Source organism: Euprymna scolopes, chromosome 38 (genome assembly GCF_053919585.1).
Source record: "Euprymna scolopes isolate OS-2025 chromosome 38, ASM5391958v1, whole genome shotgun sequence".
NCBI classification, from domain to species: domain Eukaryota; kingdom Metazoa; phylum Mollusca; class Cephalopoda; order Sepiida; family Sepiolidae; genus Euprymna; species Euprymna scolopes.
In genome coordinates, this window is record NC_136519.1 from 9,123,985 (window position 1) to 9,151,408 (window position 27,424).

Genomic DNA, 27,424 nt, shown 5'->3' on the forward strand with positions numbered 1-27,424 from the left:
ACCAGCAGAGCGTAATTATAGTGTACTAGCCTAGGTGCCCGGCGTTGCCCGGGTGTTTGGAGGTGTGTGTTGAGCAAATGAAAAAAAAAAATTGTTGTAGGCAGGCAGCCAGGCTTGAACCCGTACTGCGAAGGAGGAAAAGAATGTAAAAAAAAAGTGATGTCTTTGCTGTTGTTTCCATTGCCAAACCGGAAGTGATGTAGGTTTAAATTAAGGCTAGTCGATCGAAAAGAGGGGATAACTTTCGAAAATATCGGCAAAAAAAGTGACCCCCCTCCCCCCGTAGAAAAGTGCCCAGTGTAGGGTGAAGGAATTAATGTTTTTAGCCAATTTTTCGATATTTGTCATCTGAAGAGTTGTTCCATACTGTTATTCTGAAGGGCAAACATTCTTGATATATCGGATTACTGATTTTTTTCCCCTGAATCACTACTCCTCCGACCTGGCAGTAATACCCTGGAAAATATTGAATTCATTCTGATAATGGACTGCCCAGGTTGTATGAAATTCTTTTTCCTATGACTCTTATTCACCATTCAAATGACATTTGCAATATATGTGCTGAAAAACGAAAATACTTATGTATTCATAGCTGAACATTTTGCTAATTGCATTTCATTTCTTCTGATGATATCAGCCATTATTGAAAATCTATGGATTAAGGAAATAAACATAATTTCTCTATATATTCCTTGTTTCAAACAATAAATTCTTAACTACACTCTATAACAGGCATGACAGGAAAACAAATGAACACATATCTAAAGAAATGGCAAAAACACTAGAGGATGATCTCCAATCTGTAGTGGAATGGGGACATAAATGGATGGTCACATTCAATGCTGCCAAGACTAAACTGGTTTCCTTCAATAACTACAAAGAAACCTTCTCTGCCACCAATAGCAATGGCCAGTGACTCCCTGTCTGAGAGTACATCTTTCAAACTGCTTGGCCTAACGTTCACAAGAAACATGAGCTGGAACAATTATATTGAAAACATTGCCAGGGCCGCTGCGAAAAAGGTAGGCTCTCTCTACTGTGCTAGAAAACTACTGACACCTGAAAGTATCCTGTATCTTTATAAGGCCACCATTCGCCCATGTATGGAGTATTGTTGTCACATCTGGGCTGGTGCGTCTACTACTAGTCTCTCGCTCCTAGACAAGGTCCAAAAAAAGTTGCCAATCTGATAGGCCCTGAACTGGCATCTAAGCTTCAGCCTCTGTCCCATCGACGAAACGTTGCATCCCTCTGCTTGTTCTACAAGTATTTTAATGGTGAATGCTCTGACGAACTGCAGACAGTTGTGCCCCCACGATGCAGACACCCTCGACAGACCCGACAGGCAGCTAAATCCCACCCCCACACAGTAGAGATCCCTAGATGTAAAAGATCTTTTTACTCCAGTAGTTTCTTCCCCAGAACCGCTAGACTCTGGAATTCCATTCCAGGATCCTGCTTCCCTAACTGTACTGACATGCAGAAGTTCAAGTGCAACGTGAACCGACATCTTGCTTCCCAAATCCCTACATAGTACCCCAGTAGTTGCTGACCCTGATAGTAGCCCCCTACACCAAAGTGGCAATGTGCCTTGTTTGGGGTGAAAATGTAATAAAAACAAAAAAAAGAAAAAAAAAAAAAAAAAAAAACCTTAAATATATGTGTTTATATTTTGATTTACATAATTTAACTTTTAACCATTAAACTTGTATGTGTATATAAACACATTAAACTTGTATGTGTATATAAACACATTAAACTTGTATGTGTATATAAACACATTAAACTTGTGTGTGTATATAAACACATGGCTTTTTATAAAAATGTGGAAGATTTTCACTTTCAAACTATTTCCTTTCAGATGGTTTCTGTTTATGAAGTGTTAAAGGATACCGAGAAAAGGCAAAGGTGAGAAAAAAAATTTTTTTGAACATTCCTCAAATGATCGGACGTTTTAACCTGCTAGAAACGGACAAAAGTTATAGTGTAGGTATGACTTAGAATGAGTGCTCTATGTCAAATTGATGGTTGAAATGGTTAAATTTGTGCTCATTTTTACATTAAATACTAATCTCAATTAATCCCTAAGCCTGCATTAAACAGATACCATAATACTTAGTTTGCTGCACCTTATCATAACAATGATCAATGCAAAATTTCAGCCAAATCAGACCAGTAGATTTTTGAGAACGTCAAACTTAAATACTAATCCCTATTAGTTTATACATGTATATCAAATGGATACCATAATACTTAGTTCGCTGCAACTTGTAACAGATCCATACAAAATTTATGCCAGATTGGTCCATTAGTTTCCTAGAAAAAGCGGAACAGACAGACATACTAAGAGAAAAATATAGAAAATCTCAATGTTTTCTCACAAAGTTCCATTTTTTTAAATTTCTTTTTTTATGATTATTTGCTGTTTTTTTTTTTTTTTTTTTTTAGAAAGAAAACTTTGCAATCAAAAATATAAACGAACACATGAATTTAAAATTTAATGATTCTCACACTGCTTTATATTTTTGGTTGACAACCTTGACTCCTCAACCCCTAGTTGCTCTAGACAATGCTCTTCTCTCTCTCTCTTTCCCATCATTTTTCTCCTCCTCCTCCTCCTTTTATTAATCACACTTTAATTACATCATAAAGGATTACCCTTCTCCTCTCTCTCTTTCTCTGATATAATGGATGATGTGATCCTTATGAATTTAAAAGGAGTCCTCAACCATTTTTTTTTTTTTTTTACTTATTTTGTTCTAGCTGGGGATGGGGCATCCTATTGGATGCCAGACATTCCCCCACTATTTCATACATTCCAACTGAGATATTTTAAGATTCTAATTGTCCCTTTAAGTGAAATTGTTTGTATCTCTTGCACGTGGTTCATTGGGTACATTTGCCAGGTAGTTTTTGAAATTCTTTTTCACGAGTCTGGTTGCTCTTATAATTACTGGAATGATGGAAATCTTCCTAAGATTCCAGTTTCTTTTCATGTTGTACATAAGACGTTGGTATTTCGTTATCTTTTTCCTCTCAGTTCTGTTTAACCCAGCATCAATTCTACTACGGTTGATTCTTTCTCCTTGTCCCATATCATTGTGTTAGGTCTAATAGCTTTGCCTTCTAGGTACGTAGTGAATGGTGTGTGACTTATTTCCAACTGTCCTTTCTGGTAAACATGTTCCCAGGACTTGCTGCGGCATTCAATATTGAACTTTTTACAGATAGTCCAATTATGTCATCCTATATATAAGGTGACAAACAAGATAACCTGCAAACAAGACTCATAGTGTATTATCTGTTCTGTCCTCAGTCAGTGAGATATCCTTCTAGATAAAATTGTTAGATATTGACTATTGACCAGGCAACATCGAAATGGGTTCTGGTTAACGATCATTTTGATTATTCAAGTCAAAAGGTTTTGTCAGCTAAAATATGTAGAATATTGGAAAATATTTAGAATAAATATATTCTTACATTGATTTAGGAATGTTAACTTAAAATTTTATCATAACAGTTTAGTTGACAACTTAGATATAATGGCACATAAAAGCATCAGGTGATTATCTTAGTGATGTATACTAACGATGTCATTTAGAGTGGGTTTTTTTTTTACATGGGCATCACCACTTATCAAGGCCGATAGGCCACTCAAGGATAAGGGTTAAAGAGTGTACAGCAGTCAAAAGGACAATATAGTAATCGATAGTAATGAAAGTTCGCTAAATTTGTTAACGTAAGTGGAACGGCTCATCAGAAACTTGTTCACATTGGACTTGAAGACAATCATATTATAGACAGCTGGAAAACGGAAGACAATTTCACAGGCGTGCAATTCTAAGAAAGAAGCTTTAATCATGGAATCTGTTTAGGTTTAGGCACAGATAAAGAGTGGGGGAATTATTGATAGTGTTTTCAGCTAGACGAGTGTTTCTTGTGAAAGTTTGGCGAGGGGGGGGACCATAGATTGAAGCTCAGTTGAACACTTTCCATGAAAATAACGATAAAGCAAACTCACAACATCTCTTCTGTGAGATAGAGGTTGCAGCGAAGAGAAAAGGACATCTCCCACCAGGCCACGAAGTCTATTTTGAACCCTATCAAGGCAGGACAAGTCCTTTCTAGCCGTTCCTCCTCATATGTGGCAACAGTATTCCATACTTGGACGTATCTGGCTCTTATATAGATAAAGAATTGCATCAGCAGTGATCGATCTACTGGATCGATAGAAGGATCCGACCCTTTTTCCAGCAGCCTTGGCAACAGATTTGATGTACATATTCCATTAAGATCAGGAGTAAAGGTCAAGCCCAGAAGCCTTGTCAAAACTTGAGGCCTCCCCAAGACGAGAGCCATTCATTTTAATTGATGCCAGATGGGGGTCAGAACGTTGATGATGTAAAGATAGAAGCTTGGTTTTAGATGCATTAAAAGTAACCAGCCCCTCCTTTCCCCATTATGTGGAAATTAGTTAGTAGGTCAGGTGAGAGACAGAGACCGTCGAGATCGTGATAGCTCTGATTAGAGGTGGTCAGAAATGGCGATAATCAGAATTAACGTGATACTTTCCAAGAGGAAAACCCCTCTGGAATAAAAAGTTGCCAAAAGTAAAACCCTAGGCTCTGTCATTCTTGGGGAGAATTTTTATTACGTCTTTCCAAGACGGACCAGATATGTTTCTCAATTGGCCAGATGTTGCAACCCCAGATAAATGTTATTCGTCCTTTGTGTTGTAAAGGTACTTATGTATACTAGCAGGACCAGTGGAAATTCCACCGATATCTTTTCATATGCTGCTGGGCATTCTGTGGACATTCAGCATGAATGGAAACCACGCAATGTTATTGTAGCTCTTATTTTAATAATCTGATTTATGTAGTGTCAGAATATATCTAATGATTATGGTTTACCTCCAATATCCTTATAGGAGTCTGTGACATATTTCCATTGTATGAAAGCCTAGTATGAATGGAAACCCCACGATATCATACCATCTTTAGACAGAACATATACTACCTTTTAGATCCTAGCCAAAAGACAAAGGTGTATTTTAGTTTCACGTACAAACCAAAAGCAACATCATTTTATTTTTATTTATTTATTTTACATTGCATTTTTGGTAATTGGGAGATTCTATTTATTAAAAATGAGGGTAGAAGGTAATAACATACCGTGAACATTAAATTATCGTATCTATATAATAATTTAATGTTTGTAGCATGTTATCACTTTCTATCCTACTTTTTAATAAATATGATCTCCCGATCGAATAATTTATAATCTGGAAACTGTGACGCATGTACATACTACGATATCAATATATACATTATATTTGTCATGAACTGCATTTAAATGAACATACACACAACAAACTAGATTAGATGATTAGACATGTATATACACACGCGAATGCTAGATGATAAAAAAAAAAAAACTCCCCAAAATATATACGACTTACAGACACTCACAGAATGAGACAATTTTTATTGTTGTTGCAATCCAGAGTACCCTCTTTTTTTGATTTATTTTGGAGCTGGAATTCCTGTCCCATTAAAAACTGCCTTCAAATGGAGAGGCAAGTATATATGGATTTACAGTTTTGGAAATACACTAAACCTGCAGAAGTTTAGATGGTTTGTTTTTAAGGTCACGGGTCATCTAGATAAAACATCATAAAAGACCTCTTCCTTCCCATTCTAACACTGGCTTCATGAATTGTCATCCACTGGGCATTGTTATCCTTGTCTCTGTTATAATAGATGACATCACAAAATGATGTCATCTAGTGTGCACGGTAACAAGCAAGCAAAATCCATGACTTTCATTTTATTTTTGTTGAGGATGCAGATGCTAGGCATTCATTCTCATTTGCTTCCTTTATTTTGTTCTTTAGTCCTAACATTCCATAAACAATGTTTCTGACAAAGGGAGAATTGCTTTCTTCGGGGTTTTATATATATATATATATATATATATATATAAGTTATACCATCATATAACACTTATCGTTTGGCAGCTTTTGACCTAGAAGTGATTTCTTTTTCTTTCTTTTTTTTTTTTTTCCTCCATAAAAAAAAAATTTGAATACTCCAAAAAATCTTTTAGGATTCTGTTTCTTTAAGTGCAATTGTTTAGATCTCTCTTGCACTTGGTTCACCAGGTATATTTGCCAGATATTTTTTTTAAAGTTCTTTTTCATGAACCTGGTTACTCCTATGATTACTGGAATGGTTGAAATCTTCGTAACGTTCATATTTCTTTTCATATCGTACATAAGACCTTCATATTTAATGTTCTTCTCCCTCTCATTTCTGCTTAACTCAGCATCATTGCGTGACACTGCAACTTTTACTTTCTAAATCTTGTTTCGGTATGAATTTGATGTAAATTTAAATGGTTTCCTCAACTTCATTTCATATATCTGAACTGGTTGCTTCTCCCCAAATGGTATTTATGAAACCCCGGGAAAGAAAGACTTGCTTTGAATAGGCACTGTGAATGAACAAAAGAACATTTTACCATTTTTGGTTCAGTAGTACTTCATAATGTCTGCATGAATGTCTTAAAAAAAAAAAAAAGGAAAAAAAAAAAGGCCGCTACCATATCAGCTGCATCATCCTATATTGATGCACGTGTGAAAAAATTCCAAAATCTCAGAAAATCATTTCTGAGCAAATCTGATGCTATATTTAGATTCCTTGGGTCCAAAACCTTATAGCCCTGGATATGACCTTAAACTATATCCAATAGTGAGGCCCCAGCTTTTGGACTTTGGGGAATGTGGAGCCACCCTTTAATTGCCATTGCTCCCAGGTCCACTCTGACCCTGAAAGGTAGTGTTATATATTCGGGGGGTGTCATAAAGGAGATTTTGTCAAGGAGATTCGTGTACGTGATCGTCTAGTTTCTAATGGTTTTATTTTTGATGTCTTCGTGAGTGTGTGTTTGTGTGCATGTATTTTTTAACATACCTTTATTCATGTGTCGTCGGTTGTTCCTCTGGTTTTCATTGTCTCTTGGAGGGGAGCTGGCCTGTTGGATGAAGAATTCACTCCAAGACGATGAAATGGTTTTATAGTTTTTATTCACCTTCCAAAGGTCGACACAGAATGGAGGTGAACCTTGCTTGTTTGATGATACACGTCAGCGTCCTCCCCAGCCCAGGGGGGGGACAGCTGAAAAGCCGTCTGTCTTATTCAACACCCGAAAACCAACTGCCAAGAAAGAATCAGCTAACCTCATCACATGATACCACGTCATCTGGTCAGCTGACCCTTCTTTTGCAAACGTGTCCACTGTCCACGTTATTCACCTCTCTCTCTCTCTCTCTCTCTCCCTCTCCCTCTCTCTTTCTCTATTCTCTAATAGAGACACACAGAGAGAAAATAGAAAGAGTAAGAAAGCCAGAGAGGGGGGAGAGATGCTCTTTAACATTCCTCCACCCCTTTTTTATCAAAATGTATGGCAAGCCATACATTTTTAATAACTAACTAACTAAAAAAAAATAATTATGTCCGAAGTACATCTTTATTTTTTCACTTTCCGGACTCACCCCTTTTCCAAGAAAGATCAGGCACCAGTACTCTTCTACAACACTATCAACCCTTCTGCTGCTTCTCAAAAGTCCCTCCTAGACATTAACTTGCTTCCAAGTTAGACAAAGATACAGCTTTGCAGATATACATCTTGTCTAGGCGGTCGCATTGTTGGATATTTTCCACTGACTCTGCTCTTTATTTGGACCACTTGGCCAAACAAATGGAGACTCCATTTTCGATCACTTTTTCGAAATGGGGCCAGCATATCGCAATTACGACCAGAACGTCGGATGCTCTGTTGGTGGTAGCTTTATCGCATGGGGACTCGAACCCCAGACCCTCAGATTAAAAGTCTGATGCTCTACCAACCCAACCATCCCACTCGCGTTCTCGACTTTCAGCATAGGCCTAAGTCCCAGTTTGTTTTGTTTGTTTTTTTTTTTTTACTGTAATGCCCTGACGTCTTTCTCTGAGTGGTCCTATTACTGGAGCTTTGTTCTATTCTATCTACTACTTCGGGACTTCACAAAGCTCTTCTACTAACTCCCTTGGTTGGTCTAAGTCAAGATACGCCTTCACACTGATTCACTCGGAGCCTGTTTGAGTTCCTGGAACCCGACAAGATACGGAATCATCACTCCCTAACTAATGCGCCATCGATTTCTAACTAAGTAGTTTTCCCTTTGTGATTTTTCCGCATTCCCAGCAAGTCCCAAGATTCCAACCCAGATATCCCTCACACATTCCTCTAAAAAAAATAAAAAAATAATAAGGCTCTATCTTGTCCCTTACGTAATCTGCATCTTTCCCTTTCTTCTATCTCCCCGTGATTAGGCTTGGTACCGACTGTCCAGTCGCTCCGTACCCTGAGGAATTATCGCGACCTCGCACGCCAGACTTTTGTTGGACAAGACTTATTGCCGTTGCTTGGGCCTACGTGGCATCTTCCAACTCACTGGAACCACTAGTATTGTTTTAACAGGGTTCTCATTACTCTAAAATAGTATTTCCCCTGCCAAATTTTCTAATTTGTGACAATACCGTGGCTTATAAAAAAAAAATAAAACAACAGAAAAAACTGCTTTCTACAGCCTAATCGCCTTGTAATTCTCATGAAAAAAAATGCAACTACGCGCTAAACGTCCCTAAAATATAACTAAACCAACCAAATCTATTCCAAAATAATTTAATTTAATAATACCAATTAAATTCACCCAGCATGGGTTTTTTTTAATTTTGGTACCTTTAATTCACAATATGGTAACATTTTATTTTCCTAAGTACTTGCATACATATTTCATTCATCTTCTCTTGAGCGATTCGTAACATAATGGCCACGTCAGCCATTGCACCCCCTCTGCCCCTTACACCATGTCAGAGGGCATTTCATTTGCTCCCTGAAGTTGATTACAACTAGATCCGCTCACGCTGGACAGAATACATTCCGTTCACTGCTATGTCAGAAAAAACTTTCTTTTTTTTTTTCCAAAGTCGGTAAGCGCAACCTGCCTTGAAGACACATAGCTTCACGGAAAACATCGGATTTCCACACATGAAGTACTCAAACTTGCTCCATGTTGATTCTACTCGAAATCAACAGAAATCACGATAAAAAAAATAAAATTCGAATCATTTCCCGAGAATAATGAAATTAATAACTACCCATGTAATTCAACACCTCTCCAAAATTCTAACATGCTTGCCACAGAAATTAAATTCCATTCACGCCCCACTTTTTTCTTTCATTTCTTCATATAGTTTATTTAACCCTATATTTATCCTTTTTTTTTTTTTTTTTTTTTTTTTTACCTTACTTATGTGGTCAAAACGTCACTCATGTCGAATAGAACATTTATTCTACTTTTCGAAAATTGAAATTAATACCGACTGAACCTTTGACTCTTCCGAAACTTTTTTTTTTTTTTTAAATCATTTATTACACTGTTTAAATCTTATTTCTTTCTCCCTATTTTATTATTACTATTTAATTAATTAAAAACACATTTTTTCTTTTATTAATCCTTCTTTCCATAGACCCCACAAGCAAGATTCCACCTCCCCATTCTGCGAAAAAAAAAATACATGTCACAGAGTAAGAAAATCCTGCACAATACCATTTTAGAACACATCAATTACATAAAGATAATAAATTAAAAAAAATACAAAAATATCCTATGAGCAATCACAAAGTCCCATCTTAGCAATAACAAAAATCCAAACAACAAAATTTTGTCCACGTCAGCAAGTAGGTCGGCTGCATAGTGCATCATCTTTTACCATTCCACAGAATTCAAAATTAAAGAAAAACCACAGTCGTTTACAAAAAAAATACCTAGACATTTACAATTAAAATACAGTCGTTTCTAAAATAAAATAAAACGACTCACTTATAAAGTCTCAGACAACTCGATGGAACTAAAATTGTCCATGTAAGAAAAAAAAATCCTAAGAAATAAAATCGTTCAATTAGTGAAAAAAAGGAAAAAAAAAAAAAAAAAAAAAAAAAAAAAAATCACATTTCAGAACCTATCCATTGTTTTTCATCAAAAGTACATATTGTTTTTCATTAAAAGTTACATTTAGTTCACAATTTAAAAATGACACGAAATATTCATAACACATATTTTTGATTGACATGTTTATCTTTGTGGTAAGGCTCGTTTCTTTTTGGTTTTCTCACTGGCCGTTGTTAAAACTTTACAAAATAAGGTCATTTTTCGTTTTCCCTTCTAATTTTGACATTAAGTGATATTTTTCTTCGTTCATAACGAGTTAATTCCCAATACGATAAATATTTTTTTTAACTATTTTCTATACATAAAGTTTTACATCTGTGTGTCTGTATGTCTTCCTTTTCTTTCTTCGTGAAAAGGTTGTACGTGTGTATTGCTTTTCTTTTTTTTTCTTTTTTTTTTCTTAATTATTTTTCTAATTCGCCTAGTGTTTTAATGGACCCTACGTTGTGTGTGTGTTGATTTCTATTTTTTTTTTTACTGTTCTTTCTTTTTCTTTTTTTTCCATACATTTTATTGTTTTTTCTTGTCCTTTTTTTTTCTTTTTTTTTTTAGTCTATTTCTTTTTTCTTGACACTAAATCTCCATGCTTCCACGTTGTATTTTCTTAAACACAGGTTCGATTATCGCATCGGTGATGCGACTTAGTCACGAGCACCAAAACGAATATGTTATATATTCGGGGGGTGTCATAAAGGAGATTTTGTCAAGGAGATTCGTGTACGTGATCGTCTAGTTTCTAATGGTTTTATTTTTGATGTCTTCGTGAGTGTGTGTTTGTGTGCATGTATTTTTTAACATACCTTTATTCATGTGTCGTCGGTTGTTCCTCTGGTTTTCATTGTCTCTTGGAGGGGAGCTGGCCTGTTGGATGAAGAATTCACTCCAAGACGATGAAATGGTTTTATAGTTTTTATTCACCTTCCAAAGGTCGACACAGAATGGAGGTGAACCTTGCTTGTTTGATGATACACGTCAGCGTCCTCCCCAGCCCAGGGGGGGGACAGCTGAAAAGCCGTCTGTCTTATTCAACACCCGAAAACCAACTGCCAAGAAAGAATCAGCTAACCTCATCACATGATACCACGTCATCTGGTCAGCTGACCCTTCTTTTGCAAACGTGTCCACTGTCCACGTTATTCACCTCTCTCTCTCTCTCTCCCTCTCCCTCTCTCTTTCTCTATTCTCTAATAGAGACACACAGAGAGAAAATAGAAAGAGTAAGAAAGCCAGAGAGGGGGGAGAGATGCTCTTTAACAGTAGTACCTGTTAGGGTCCCAACTATGGGTTAAATAGAAACCGACTTAAATAAAAAAAATTATATTCTATTAAAAAAATTGTTCTTCAAAATCATTGGATTCGGCATTAAATAACCTGAAAAGGGTTGATATGCCGTAAAACAACCAACCAACCAACCAAAAACTTATCGGAGGGAATTTCCGGGGGTCACACGTTTCAAACTAAAAATATTCAAGGAGATGTAATTATTGAAATATTGCCCAGGTGACATTTTGCACAAAAGAAAAAATGCTCTGAATCGTGAATCGCTTGGAGTTACATGTTAAAATTTTTCGGGATTTCTTAGTTTTTATGATGTCTGTCTGTGTTGCAAGTTGCAACAAAATCTGAGAATTTGGGTTTCAAGCTCTGGATCATTTGACATGGAATTACCTGCTAACATCATGGGGGGGGGAGACTGACTTCAACTAGGGTTGCTACTCTCTCGTCTCCTATCACTATGTCAAGTTTAACAACTGTTTATTTATTTTTTTTTCTGTGATACAAAAATGTAACCTTTTATTTTTATTTTTTAGATTATGTCAGTAAATTGTATTTTTTTCCTTTCGTTCCTTCATAGATACAATGAGATCCTCAAGAATGGACTTCCTGATTGGAAACAACCGGTCTTCTACTACCGGCGAGTCCGAAAACTTGGTCTCTTGGAACTTTCTGTCATCATGTTTTTCATTCTCACGTTTGGACAATATTTAGTGGTTTGGTCGATATACTTTGAAAAAAAGTTTACAGTTGTAAGTATGAGAAAGTGTCTTTTGTATTTTTTGTGTTATTGTTCATGGTTTGATGACCTGTTACATACTGGCATGTGTTGGACAACTTTTAAAATTTGGTTTTTATATTAACGTATCTTTGGACAGGTCTTTATTTATCCATCTTTATCACTTCCTCCAATGTTTTCCTTGGCTGGTTAAAGTCAGCTAACATACTTCCTAACTTCTGGCATGGCTGCTATATATATATATATATATATATATATATATATATATATACTAGCAGGGGTGCCCGGCGTTGCTCGGGTGTTTGGAGGTGTATGCTGTGCAAAAAAAGCAAAAAAACAAAAAAAATGGTTAAATTTTTAAAACTTTGACCCCTATTATGACCCCTTAAAATTTATAGTTTCGGGCTCAAATCACTTTATTAAGTTAGATCCAGGTTCAAGGAACCTATATCTAAAATTTCAAGTGTCTAGACCCAAAATTGTCGGAGGAGTTTGGTAGAGTTCTTAAAGGTAAAATCGTTGAAATTTGACCCCTTAACAGCCAAATTTCTGGCTGACACCCGTCACATCGATTTTCCCAAATCTCAGTACCCGGTATTTCAAATTTCGAGTCTATAGACTAAAAATTGACAGAGTTATTGCGTAGGGAAATGTACACAGACAGACAGACAGACAGACACGTTCACTTTTATAGATATATATATATATATATATATATATATATATATATATATATTCATGCATGTCTTGTTAAACCCAACTGAGTTCGTCTTTTTTCCAATTTTGTTGGTTATCTTTTCTATTCACCCAGCGGTCTTTCTTGTTTCGGCTGGTAGGTTATGTATCATGACGGCCAGTGGTTGTTGTTTGGCCATATACTCTAGCACTTTCTATCGGTACTTCCGATCATCTTCAGGAGTAATTGCTGTTATTACGTTGTTTTTTTTTTTTTTTTTTTTTTAAGCTTAAGTGTATCATACTAATTAAAAAACTTAACTGAATCACGTTTAATATCGGGACAAATGTACTAACTGTATTCAAGAATTAATAATAAATAAATAAATAAAATAAGAAATTAAAAATAAAAGTAATTCACCTCTACCTTTCCTGCACCTACTTATTTAACCAATATAAAATAAAGATAAAATAGATTGAACTATAAATACACCAAAGCCTCAATAAAAAAAATAAAACAATAAAAAAAAAGAAACGTTGACAACAACCACTCTTGTCGGTCTTCTGTTCTCTCTCTTTATATCAAGTGTCTTATACAGACCTCAGCTGACATTTGTGAAATGTAAATATTAAAATATTAATTCTTTTTTATTTTGTGTTGCGTGATTCATAATCTCCCGACTTGGAATGTAAACATTTCTTTGATTTTGTGATAATTACAATTCTGGTCATTTTTATGGGATACAAGAATGTAGATCAAAATCCTCCTGGAATGTGTGTGTGTGTGCGCGCACTTATGCTTTTATTGGCATCGCTTCGGCTCAATATCCAAAACCATGAGTCTTACTGGTGAAATGAATATTTTTTATTTGGTACGCGTGTTCGATATAAAACAGGCATATATTCTTTAATGCGAAAACTGAAACAAAACAAAAATGCATTCATAAATATTTAAAAAAAAAAAAAAAAAAAAAAAAAAAAAAACGCACCAAAAAATGAAATATCGGTGATGATTTAAATTGGATGAATTCAAATCCACATGCTTACCTCTTTTAGCCTAACTAGTGACCCTCTAAAATGTCAGTCCCGCATGTCAGTCAGTTTGAAAAGAAGGACTTGACTCAAGCCAGACTGTTGAGACTAAAAATTCCCCTGGCATTTTTCACTTGTAAGAGAGCAGTGCGGAAAGCGAATATTCAGTCTGAAAATTATTAATTATACCGGCAGAAACGCACACTCTCAAATTTACGAGTATTTTCAGTCTCGCATACACAGGCAGTTTTCCAATTCTGCAAAAGATGGAACATCTGTTCACTTTAACCTGAGGTCTTTCTTGCTCTGATTTTTTTTTCAGGATTCTCTCCCAATCAGTGGCATAACTTAAATTATTTTTAACAAAATACAGCACAATAAAATGTTTATATTTTAATTTTTGTCTTGACTTTGAAATTATCACCCTTGACCTATATCGTGTTAGCATCAAATTCTTATTTACTATCCTGCTTTTTTAATCACCTTGCGCTCATCTCATCTAATATATAAAAGGGAAAATGTGTGTGACCATTTCGTGTATGTCTTAAAAAGGCTTTTCGAGCACATGCTCCCGGGTTCGTTGCTATCGCTTACAACTGTTTATATGGATCCTATATCATAATATGTAGGATTTGTGAACGCGGGTCGTCTCTAGATTTATTTACGTCGACTTTTATGCGATTCGTGCTATTTCGCTTTTTGCCCGGTTTGTCCTGCATTTTAGTATAAATACAGTGAAAAATGTTGGGTTCTCGGCTTTCGCTCTGCTTCCCCCCCCCTTCCCACCATCATCTGGGGAAAGTGAAAACTAAAAATAATGATCCCGCGATGACCTCATTTAGCGTCGTCCTGTCAATCAAACCTCTTTTAGCTTCATAAGCTTTAACTTAACACATTAATCAATTACTCTCACTCGTGGTCGAGACCGTTAAGTATTGGCATTGGTTTCCACCTCTGCGTCAAAGCTTCTGGGTTCAATCCCTCCTCCCGACCAAACGTTTTTTTTTATTACTTCGCTTATTCTTTGGTTTACCCCCCCCCCCTACACAGGTTTATTTATTTATTTATTTTTTTTTTTACATCTTTTTTATAATATTTAAGCAGGATTATTAATTACCCCCCCCCCATATACACACCTACAAATACCCGGGCAACGCCGGTCCCCCCCTCCCTCTAGTCTCATTATGAAAGGATTAAAACTAATGGCATAAATAACATTCTGGAATTGAAACATTTGAAATTTACTTCCTATTTCTGTTCTTTGTTGATATAAGTTTGAGTGCTTTTAATTTTTACATTGTCTGTTTTTTATTATTAGCTAATTGTGTTACATGATAAGGGCTGTCCCCTGTTCATGTAAGTATAAAAATAGAGAGATTAGTTAAAATGGAAATAAGAGAAAGCAGAAATCGAACCCTGGACATAAGTTTTAAAGAACAATAGGTTTAAATGGAATGTCCAGTAAATTGTTAATTCGGATGAAATAAATAATAAATAAACTATTCAATTGTTAAAAGAATGTGGATAATAAAATATGGTTAAATAAATTAGATATGTAGGTTAAATTCCTTTGTGGAAACAACACAAGGAAAATAGGTTATTGGGAAATCAATGTCGAAAACGTGCAAAGTCGCGCATGTTGAAACACGTGAATTTTGCTCACGTGGCCGGGATGCATGGATTTCTCAATATAGCAAGTGGGAGTTAGTTGGTCGGGGAGAGAGTCAGAGACAGTCAGAGAGACAGTCAGGAGAGACAGACAGGCGGACGTCTGAAGCGAGACGTCACTTCAGAAACTAAGATGTGAAACTTTGAGTTCTTAATGAGGAAATCCCGACCGGTCGTCAGAAAATAAATTCATCATGTGTTTGTGATAAAGCTCATCTTTGTGTTTGTGATTTCTACAAAAAGGTAAATTGTATTGTTATTATATGTCTGTGTTATAAAATGTCATTACAACAACATCTCTCTCTCTAAGATACAACATCATATGTAATAAGACAAGAACTCTCACTAAGACTCATATCATTACTAATAAGAACTCTCACAAGAAAAAGCATCACTTATAATAGTCTCTCTCTAAGACTCTTTAATGAAACAACTATATAACAATTGCAGTAGAAGCACACAAAAGTGAAACGAGGCCACTAGTAACGATCACTGCTAACAACCTTCTCATGAATTGTAGTGTAACAGTGCATATGAACACAAGGGATAATATCAGCAGCAGCTGTAAGATAACTGGCTTGTGAGGATATTAGCCGAAAAAAAGCACATATGCAAATTAGGAAGTGCGCACGAGCTGGCGTGATAAGAAAAAGAAAAAGGACACCACGTGGCTGGGAGAACAAAAAATTTGGTTGAAAAAGGTAGACTTGTGAAGACGAGAAATGGCTGACTACGGCTGAGGTGTACTGGAGCAGAAAGAAAAACAAAATCAAGGGGAGATAGACATGTGGCTCCAATGGCAGAGATACTCTTTAAGCTTTTGTCGAGACAGGGAGAAAGAAAAATGGTAATAAACGACTTTTGTTAAAAAAAAGAAAGAAAAGTAGAATCAGGTTTATTTATTTTTGTTTCTTTCTTTCTTTTCGACGGTGCCAAACAGCGTGGGGGGTCCAAGAGAGGTTTGAACTGTAACAAACACAGTTCGAGCATAACGGCCATGCTACAGCAAGAAACTAGTTTACTGCTTGTTTTACTCCTAGCTGTACCTATTTATACTCCTGGGTCGAGTCTTTGCTTCCAGCCTCTGTTATTTCCAAATGGTTATTTCCATCTGATTACTGACAGGGCTCAACATTTCTGATGGGGAAATCTGTGTATCAACATGAGTTAACCATAAACTTGTTGCATAACCTTTTTGTTGACTAAAAAAAAAACATATGGATATCTTTTTGTTTTTCTGCCAGGAAGAAGATTTTCACAGCCGGTTAAAGAAGTCCGAGAAAAAAAGTCGGAAAAAAGCTGCCATGTGTGAAAATGTGATTGAAGCAGAGTTTGAAGAAAAGCTGAACTCCCTAACCCGTCCTCAACTGAAGGATCTCTGGCCGCTACGGTTAGCTGGTTGGCTGTATGTGACTGCCATGAATACACCGCATTACTACAGCGAGTTCAGAGAATACCTGACCACATTGTGGAATGAGCGATACAACCAGCCAGAGCCAGAGGAACATATCGAGGAACTTGTTGAAGGTAAGTTAAATCTTATAGGCCCTGAAATAGTGCATGAAAGAACTTCAGTATTTATGAAGATTCCAGAGAATATTTGACAAACAGACGTTTAAAAAAAACAAATTTTTTTTGCAAATTCAACAGAAATGATACATTCTTTTCTTGACTTCATAGAAGATGTCTAGTTTATCTCTTTTAGCCAGGGTCTTTAGTACTTGTGCAGAATAGTGCACCAAAGAATTTCAGCACTTGTGAAGATTCCAGTCTTGAAGATACTTGAACATTCGTCAAACAACATTGATTTTATTTTTTAATTTATTTTTGCAAATGATTTATTCAACAAAAATGGGGCATTCTTTTATTGACTTCTCAGACAATGTCTATTTTATCAGTCTAAAAAGAGTCTCCAAATCTAATAAGGGCTCCACTATCAGCCAAGCTCCAACCTCTGTCCCATCACTGCATGTTGCATCCCTGTACCTGTTTTACAAATACTTTGGTGCCTGATCATAGCGAAATTTGAAAATCGAAATATTGAATTTCAAGTAAAACTATTGTCATGTCTCAATCATGAACGTATCCAAAAATTATGAAAAATAAGGTAGAAAATTAATTATTCACAAAAATAGTTTTTGCAGAAAATTAGTGAAAATTGAGTTTTGCTAAAAAAATAAATAAATAAATAAATGGAGTTCAAATTGTAAAAAGGTTATTATTCTCTGGCGCTGCTGTTTTTTGTCTTATTCAATGGGAGTTATCTCCCTTAGATAATCTAAGGGAGATAACTCCCATTGAATAAGACAAAAAACATATTTTGAAATAATTTAGGATGCTAAATAATCACTTGAACAATGAAACAATTTTAAGTAAAAACAAATACTTCCTGTCTATAAGAGAATGAAAAACCAATACTATACTTGAACAATACTATCTTAAGTAAACTAAAAATGCAACAATATTAAATAACAAAATAATAAAACTTGTTAATCAACATATACAAAACCGATGGTAAATGAATTGGTTCGGCAATTTCCATGACCAATGTCATTCAGCACTTTTTTTTTTTTTTTTTTTTAATTATTTCCATGTAAAAATGTTAATTATTTTTCCATTTTATATATTTTCTTGTAAATGAAAGCATTTTTTATTGAATTAAAAAAAAAAATCTTTATAAAATTTTTTTTTTTTTTTTTTAAGTAGGTAAACATTTGGCATTAGCTAATCGAAAACAACTTGTTCATTGTTGGCTATTCGAAAGATCAACTTTTTTAATTGGCTAATGTAATTTTTTTAAGTACATTTCCATATTTTTTTGTAAATAAAATCATTTTTTTAATAAATATTTAAAAAATCTTTATAAAAGTTTGTTTTTGTAAGTTGGTAAACATTTATTATTGGTTAATTGAAAGCAATCAACTTTTTAATTGGTTCATTCAATTTCATATTTTGTTTACTATTGGTTACATAACTAATCTATAAATATAAAAGCGAAAATGTGTGTGTGTATGTATGTATGTATGTATGTTCACTTTTTGTGTATGTCTGTAAAAGGCTTTTTTCGCTGTGATTCTCGATTGGCTCATCCCTTTAAAACTTTTTATATCACATCTAAATGATAATATCTAAGAGTTATGAACAGGGGTTGCGTGTGTATTTAATTTGCCTGATTTTTACCAGCTCGCCGCGTCTTGGAAAAGCAAATGATCTGGGTTGCAGCGCAAAACTAGGTCAGACATCACACCACTTTCTCGCACCTGTTTATTTCGCTTTATAAACCTTCACTTAACACGCTTATTAAAATTGGACATTTAGTCCAATTTTGCTGAAAATTACTGAAGATGAGTACTTTTCAGCTTCCCTTGGATTAATAGGGAATTCTAGTTCAGCCTGTGAAGTACCTTGGATTTTAACCAAAAGAAAATGCACAGACTGATGGGATTGGTTATGTCATGGCTATCGGTCAGAAATAGCGTATGGAAAGGATCTTTTTTTCAAAAAAAGTCGTTTGCAAATAAGGCAGATAATTCTGATATTTTTTTTCATTGGAGCATGGAAATGAAGCATCATTATATTAACAAGTTGGTGTTGGATCGCACGTTGTCGTAGATTGGAAATGGTTCATTAGAGAAGTGTGTGAACTGGACACTTTAAACAAGCTGATATTGCTTGGTGGTGTAGATGTAGACAATACTCCCAAGGATGTAGAAATAGATGAATCATACTCTTTTTGAAGAGGAAATATAACAGAGGTAGATTTAGAGACGGTATCTGGGTCTTCGGGGCAGTGGCGAGACACTCCAATAAATGTAACTTAACTATAGTAGAATGGAGAGATAGGGAAACATTGTTCATTAATTCAATCATGGATTTTACCAAAGACATATAATATCAGACAGTTGGGCTGCGTGTGAAGCCTCAAATAAATATGAAAATGGCATATACGAACATGTCACAATCATCCATGAGACCAATTTCATCAATCCTGATGATGACCGTACACACACGCAAACCATTGTAGTTAAAGAAACGCTTAAATATTTCAAAACATTGAAATTTCTATGTCTTGAATATTAACGAATAAGAGCCATTAAAAAATAATTAACATTGAAATTTATATATTTTGATTAATAATTACAATTAACTAAAATAAAAAAACAAATTTCTTATTTTAAAATAAAGGTTTTTGGTTTCATACCGAAACACATATCCATGAATTGTTGGAGACCAAGACTGAGATGTTGGAGTTTCTTTGGTGTAAAAGGGAAAATGAAAATGTATTCCTTCGCATGACTCTATAGAGGTCCTACATAATTCACAATTGTATTTTTTGATTGCCCACACCGAGAATTGAACCTTCAACCTTCAAGAAAATATCACTTTTACAGTTGATTTTTTTTTTTTTTTTTTTATTACATTTTCACCCCAAACAAGGCACATTGCCACTTTGGTGTAGGGGGCTACTATCAGGGGAAACATCTACTGGGGTACTATGTAGGGATTTGGGCAGCGAGATGTTGGTTCACGTTGCACTTGAACTTATGCAAGTCAGTACAGTTGGGGAAGCAGTGACCTGGAATGGAATTCCAAAGTCTAGCAGTTCTGGGGAAGAAACTACTGGAGTAGAAAGATCTTTTACATCTAGGGATCTCTACAGTGTGGGGGTGGGATTTTGCAGCTTGTCGGGTCTCTCGAGGGTGTTTACGTCGTGGGGGCACAAGTGATTGCAGTTCATCAGAGCATTCACCATTATAATACTTGTAGAACAGGCAGAGGGATGCAACGTTTCGACGATGGGACAGAGGCTGAAGCTTAGATGCCAGTTCAGGGCCTATCAGATTGGCGACTCTCTTTTGAACCCTGTCAAGGAGCGAGAGACTAGTAGCCGATGCACCAGCCCAAATATGACAGCAATATTCCATACATGGGCGAATAGTGGCCTTGTAGAGGTACAGGATACTTTCGGGTGTTAGAAGTTTTCTAGCACGGTAGAGAGAGCCCACCTTCCTCGCAGCGGCCCTGGCAATGCTCTCGATGTAATTGTTCTAGCTCATGTTTCCTGTGAACGTTAGGCCAAGGAGCTTGAGAGACGTACTCTCAGATAAAGAGTCATTGGCCATTGCTATAGGTGGTAGAGAAGGTTTCTTGTAATTATTGAATGAAACCAGTTTTGTCTTGGCGGCATTGAACGTGACCATCCATTTTTGTCCCCATTCCACTACTGATTGGAGGTCATCCTCTAGTGTTTCTGCCATTACTTTAGATATATGTTCATTTGTTTTTCTGTCGTGCCTGCTATAGAGTGTGGTGTCATCAGCATATATACCCATCTTAGAGACAATTTTGTCGGGAAGGTCATTAATAAATATCAGGAACAGCAGAGGTCCAAGGATAGATCCCTGGGGCACTCCCGCATTTATATCATATTGTTTAGATGTACGACTGTCGAGGACAACCTGGATTTTTCTCTTATCTAAGAAGGATTTAATTATGTTAAGTATTCTACCAGTGATACCGTATGATCTAATCTTCCTGAGGAGACCCTCATGCCATACCCTGTCAAAAGCCTTGGATATATCTAGAGCTACCGCTCTGCCATCTCCCGCTTTGTCCAGTGAATGGTATATGCGTTCAGAGATTACAGTGAGGATGTCTGCCGTGGAACGGGCTTGTCTAAATCCATATTGTTGGTCGGTCAGAAGTTTAGAATCTGTAAGGTGCTGGACTAGAGCATGGTTAATTAAGGTCTCAAATATTTTGGCAAAAAGTGGGAGGAGGCTAATAGGGCGATAATTTAATGAGTCAGTTCTTTCGCCAGAATTCTTGAATACTGATACCACAGAAGCAGTTTTCCAGCAGCCCGGAAAGCAAGATTCATTAAGGCATTTGTTGTAGAGTTTGGATAGAACTGGAGCGACTATTTTTCCAAGTAGTCTAACTACTGCACCATGGGTCCTTGCAGGCGCATAAATACAATTGCAGATTACTTAGGACCTCTATCCAGTCATCGTTGATGGAACAAGAGCATGCTATTCCTATGACGTTAATAAAGGGTTTCATTTGAAATTCCATCCAAAATTTTCAGAGTTCAACAGAAACATTCACAAGTTCAACACGATACACCTGAAGAAGGTCAGAGGGGTTATATTGACTAAAACATTGTGAAAATCACACTCATGATGAGAACAGTAGTCTGAAGAATCCAAATCCGGCACTACTCCTCCCTCTCTCAAAAAATATTGAATAACAAATCCTCATCTCAAAAATTCAGAAACCTCAAACTTGTTATCCATTTAACAGCCTTCTTTCACAAAATAAAAGAACAAGAACTTGTACAGGGTTCGTAAAGATTTTCAATGTCCATTTTTCAAGAACTTTTCAAGGTTTTTCAGGGCCTTCTCCAGACAAAATTCAAGTTACATCGTTCAAAATGTTGTGAAAATGACACTCAAGATGAGAACAGTAGTTTGATGAATCCAAATAATATGGATTAGAAGTTTATATAGAAAATAATACTTGCTGCTCGTCCAGAATTCTTATATTAAAACAAAAATAAAAAAAAATCCGTTTGATGTACATACTCATACTGCCATACTGGAAAAAAAATATTGTATTATGAAAAGAAAATCACATAAATTGAGGTCCTGAATATGACCTTAAACTATATCCGATGGTGAGGCCCCAGCTTGTGGGCTTTGGGGAGTGTGGAGCCACCCTTTAATTGCCATTGCTCCCAGGTCCACTCTGACCAGGATGGTAGTACCTGTTAGGGTCCCAACTATGGGTTAAATAGAAACCGACTTAAAAAACAAATATATTCTATTAAAAAATTGTTCTACAAAATCACTGGATTCGGCATTAAATAACCTGAAAAGGGTTGATATGCCGTAAAACAACCAACCAGCATAAATTGACAGATATTTTTACTTTTAAGTAAGAAAATCTAATTTTATAACTGAGGAATAATGTAATCTTGAAAAACATTTTAAAACAAAAAAAAACTAAGGGAAATAATTAAAACTTGTGATATTTTTGTTGTAATGCCTTTGAATTCTCATTAATCACTTAAAACATTTTATTTATAAAAAGAAAATTACTTGATTAATTTACATGATTTTTGGAATACAATGTTTTCTTTTCCATCACAGATATGTGCATCATAGTATCAGACCTGACTGAATGGTTAACTGTCTGCACAGACCGCTTCATACCCTCCAAGAAATTTCAACAAAAACCTAACAGTTAGCCATGGTTCACTCCAGAATGTACCACTGCCATCACGCACAGAAACCATTTCCATTGCTTTCAATGAAATAGATGTCCTGAAACTAAAGCCACTTTTTAAGACTGTCAGCAACTATTGCAAAATAGTAATAAATGTGAGAGTCATGCTCAGTCCATCAAGTCTAAAGTCATTGAGCAGCAGCTTGGTTCCCATGAGTTTTGGTGAATAACAAGCAGGGTCCTAAACAGAAACGTATCCCCTATCCCAACCATCATTAATATACCTGAGATAATTTTGTCAGCATTTGACAAAACCAAACTCTTTACTAAGAACTTCACGGCAAATTCTACCCTTTGCAATTAGGGCCCCGTCTCTCTAGTTCCTCCTGTGACAGAAAACTCATTATGCAACATACAAATATCTGTGCATGATGTTGTCAAACTAATCAAAATCTTGATTCAAGTAAAGTCCCTGACAGCATTCCAATTATAATGCTCAAAAAGCTTCAACTGGAACTAGCTCCTATACTTACAAAATTGTTTAAACATTGCCTTAAGGAGAAATGCTTCCCAACACTTTGGAGAACTTCATTAGTCTTCCCTGTATTTGAAAACTCTGGAGATCAATCATCTATCTTTCAGTACAGACCAATTGGTTTCCTGTGCGTTATGATTAGTTGCTGGAATCTGTGATAAAAAGAAGTGGTCAACCACCTCAGCAGAAATAATCTACTCAGTGGCAGACAATATAGTTTTTGTTCTGGTAGATCTACAGCCTATGTGCTAACTGTAATATTACACAGGATTAGTGAATCTCTTGATGAGGGCTTCAGTTGTAGAGCAAATGTTCTTGACATATCAAAGGCTTTTGATAGGGTATGGCATAAAGGTCTACTTCCCAAGATTTCCACCTATGGAATAGCTGGAAATGTCCTCTCAATTATTAAATCCTTTCTCCCTGATAGTTTTATAAGAGTAGTCATTCATGAGCTGAAATCAAAAGCTCATAGTATCAATGCTGGCATTCCTCATCCTGGACTCAACTCTCTTCCTGATCATCATCAATGGCAACACTTCAAAGGCTGGCATTGACCAAGATAAGTCTGTTTCTCTTTCATTTCTGGCCTTTAGCACGTGGCGCAATGGGGAAAAAGGTGGCTGGGACTGACCTTCACTTCTGATCTTAAATGGAGCATGTACATCAAATCTGTTGCCAATGTCGCTGGAAAAATGGTTGGATCATTCTACCGTTCCATTAGATATCTCACTGCCAATGCAATTCTTTACCTGTATAACAGCCAAGTACATCTTACAATGGTGTACTGTTGCCACATCTGGGCAGGAGCTGCTAGAAGCAGCTTATCCTGCCTTGACAGAGTTCAAAACTGGCTTCGAAACCTAGTAGATGATACCATTTTTCTTCCTTGCAACCTCTCTCCTACAGAAGAGACATTGTGAGTCTGTCTCTGTTCTATTATTTTCATGGTAAGTGCTCATCTAAGCTTCAATTTATAGTTCCCCTCCCCCCGCCAAACTTTCACGAAAAACATTCCTCTAGCTGTAACTATTGGCAACGATTTACCCTACTCTATCTAAACGCAAATTCTATGAACAAAGCTTCTTTTCTAGAACTGCCTGCTTGTGGAACTCTGTACTGCAGGTCTGCTTTCCCACTGACTACAATAGTCATCTTCAAATCCAATGTAAACAAGTTCTTATTGAACCATCTCCTTAAATAATCTGGCCTTGTCGGTGGGGCATTAGAATACGCCGACTGCCCCCCTGCAGAGGGTTAAAGTCCCTCAATGGGGGTCCTGGATATGACCTTAAACTATATCCAGTGGTGAGGCCCCAGCTTGTGGGCTTTGGGGAGTGTGGAGCCACCCTTTAATTACCATTGCTCCCAGGTCCACTCTGACCCGGAGTGGTAGTACCTGTTAGGGTCCCAACTATGGGTTAAATAGAAAACGACGTGAAAACAACAAATATATTCTATTAAAAAGAATTTTCTTCAAAATCTTTGAATTCGGCATTAAATAACCCGAAAAGGGTTGATATGCCATAAAACAAAAACAACCAACCAACCTTAGATAATCAAATTATACCCAATTTCCACTATTAATGATTACTACACTGTTGTCCCGGTAACCACGGTATGCTTATTAACCTTTATCTGAGAGTGGCTTTCAGGCTTTGATAAGTGGTGACACCCTTGTGTAAAAAAAAAAAAAAAAAAAAAAAAAGACGTGCATATTTTTCTTTATTTTTGTTTTTTAATATGGGTGAATTATGGACAAGCACTTAATACTTTTATTTACTTTATATTTTAAAAAGAGTAACTCTTTTCCCATAAGTGATCTCCCTTGATCAAAACAACATTTTGGAAAACACTTGTATTTGGCGAAATATTTAGGAATTATTCGATTGACATCAACTTGGTGACAATTAAAGACGTCCGCATTTCAAAGTAATTGGGAGCGGGTATTAATATAATAAATAGTAAACTTGGAAATTTAAGAAAGCCAAAATGATATGAGTTTTTTTCTTTTCTTTTTAAATACATATTTATTTACCTTTTAAAGACATGAAGCAAGCAGTGCTTGTTAAGATAATTGACAGGTCAATTTTTTTTTTTTTTTTTTAAATATCTGGTTTTAAGGAAACACAACAGTACTTACTTGTGATGTCAAAATTAGTAATATATCCAAAAATTACGAAAATTCATTGAGTAGAAAATTATTTATAGTTAAAAGTATTTTTTACGAAAAATTGGGGAAAATTGCATTTTTTGCTAGATATGAATACCTTGAAGATTGCGAATACAAAAGAAATCACTTGAAAAAGCTTTAACCGAGATTAAAGCTTGCTTCATATCTATTAATGTAATTAGAGGTTTATTTTTAAAGAAAAAAAAACATTGTTTTGGCTTTTTTAAATTTCAAATATAAGTGCCATCCTATTTTTTTATAATAAATATCTATTATTGTTGATCTACACCAAATCATTTTCATCCAAATTATTTCTTCATATTTGTGCCTTACCACTCTTAAAATACCACTTTATTTCAAAGGCATTGCTTATAGGGCTGGTCAGAATAATGTGGTAGTGAGAATTAACCATTCTCTGTTTCCCAGTTTTTCTTGCAAAAAAGTATGTTCAGTGCTCGAATGTGGGAAGGGAGGACAAAGGTTTCACTAGGGCTTATACATTCAGAGGATAAGCGTTTTATTTATTTTGAAATTTTTTTGAGTAGTCTGTCTTTTAAGATAGTATTTTCTCTGGTTTGTCACATTTTTAACCCTTAGGCTATGCTGGTGGTTAATTTTTTAACACCTAGCAATGGTGTCTTCAAGCACCATGGAATTCTTCTTTGCCTTAACTGCATTAATCAATGTATGAAACCCATGTTTGAAACCAGTTTTTGAATGTTTGTTTGTATTTATTTTGATAAAAAAATTCTTTTTCAAAGACCCTAGAAATGATTTTATGTGATGTGAAAAAATTCACACCCATCATAGGCAATGTGTGTAAAAATACCATCGTAGGTCAACGGTTAAATGGCATTTTACTGTTCACTTATATTTTTATATAGTTTGAAATAGCATTTGCTTTGGTCTGTCACTCTTACATTTGAAATAGCATTTACTTTAATCTGCCATGCTCACATTTGAAATAGTATTTTCTTTGGTCTGTCACAGATTTGAAGTTGCATTTTTATTTCTAAGCAACTGAATAGACACTTTTTTATTTTATTTTCTACTTGTAGAACCAGTGAAGAAAGTAAAAAAGCGGCAAAAGATTGAGCTTCCAGAATATTCTCCAGAGACGTTAGCAAATGCCACTGCAGTTGCTTACATGCCAATCTTTGATTCGACACAAGAAGAAAAGGTGGACCAAAAACAAAAGGTAATTCCATTCAATGACATTTTGAACTTTACAATATTTTCTTTTCTTTGGGTTTTTTTTTTTTTTTTTTACTTTTCTGCTATGATATATCTTAGTTCTGGGATTTAGTTGTGTTTAAAAAAAAAAAAATTTAATTCTTCAAGTGGATCAAGTAAAGAATAGACGACGACTAGTGACAACCGGCGCACATTTCAATTGACACCGGTGATTCGACATTGGCACAAGCACATGGCGTCGGTTGTTTGTAAACACGTCAAATAGCAGACATAAGCGAATATTCACAAGCAAGATTTTTTTAAAATATATTTACAAAACTTTTGAAGATTTAAAAGAAAAAATATATATTTACAAAACATTTTTTTTAAGGAAGTAACAAAACGAACGTATTTAAATAAATAGGTGCCTTTCTGAGTGCGTTTTTAATATATTTACAGAGTTTTTTAAATAAAACTTAGAATAATTATAATAAAATAAATAATTAAATACATTTAAGCCAAACTTATTAATGGCAAAAACAAATATAAAATAACTGCCTTGTTCGGATTTTGTGAATGTTTAAATTTGTTTCACAGATTTTTGCGACCAAGATTTTTTTATGTACAGTGTTTTCTTTTCTTTTCTTTTTTTTTCTGTGTGCGTTTTTAATACAATTCAATTTAATTATTCTTTAAAACATTAACTTTAGCGACAATTAATATATTTTTAAATATTAATTTTTGATTTAATCTCATGATACTCTCACGTAATCCATTTACTAAATGACAAAAAATCAAAAAATAATATATTTAAATAAATGGGCGTCTTGCTGAGTGTGTTTTAAATATATTTACAGAAATTTTTAATAA

At 35.4% G+C, this 27,424-nt stretch overlaps 1 protein-coding gene across 2 annotated transcripts in view; it reads left to right on the forward strand.

Moving 5' to 3' along the window:
• LOC145263067 (dnaJ homolog subfamily C member 1-like) overlaps positions 1 to 27,424 on the forward strand; it is a 73,490-nt gene that overhangs the window by 12,865 nt on the left and 33,201 nt on the right. For both annotated transcript variants that reach the window (XM_080119924.1, XM_080119925.1), the window contains exons 3-6: positions 1,862 to 1,908; positions 11,913 to 12,084; positions 16,691 to 16,973; positions 26,440 to 26,579. In XM_080119924.1, coding sequence (XP_079976050.1) covers positions 1,862 to 1,908; positions 11,913 to 12,084; positions 16,691 to 16,973; positions 26,440 to 26,579 — 642 coding nt within the window. The remainder of the gene's footprint in view (positions 1 to 1,861; positions 1,909 to 11,912; positions 12,085 to 16,690; positions 16,974 to 26,439; positions 26,580 to 27,424) is intronic.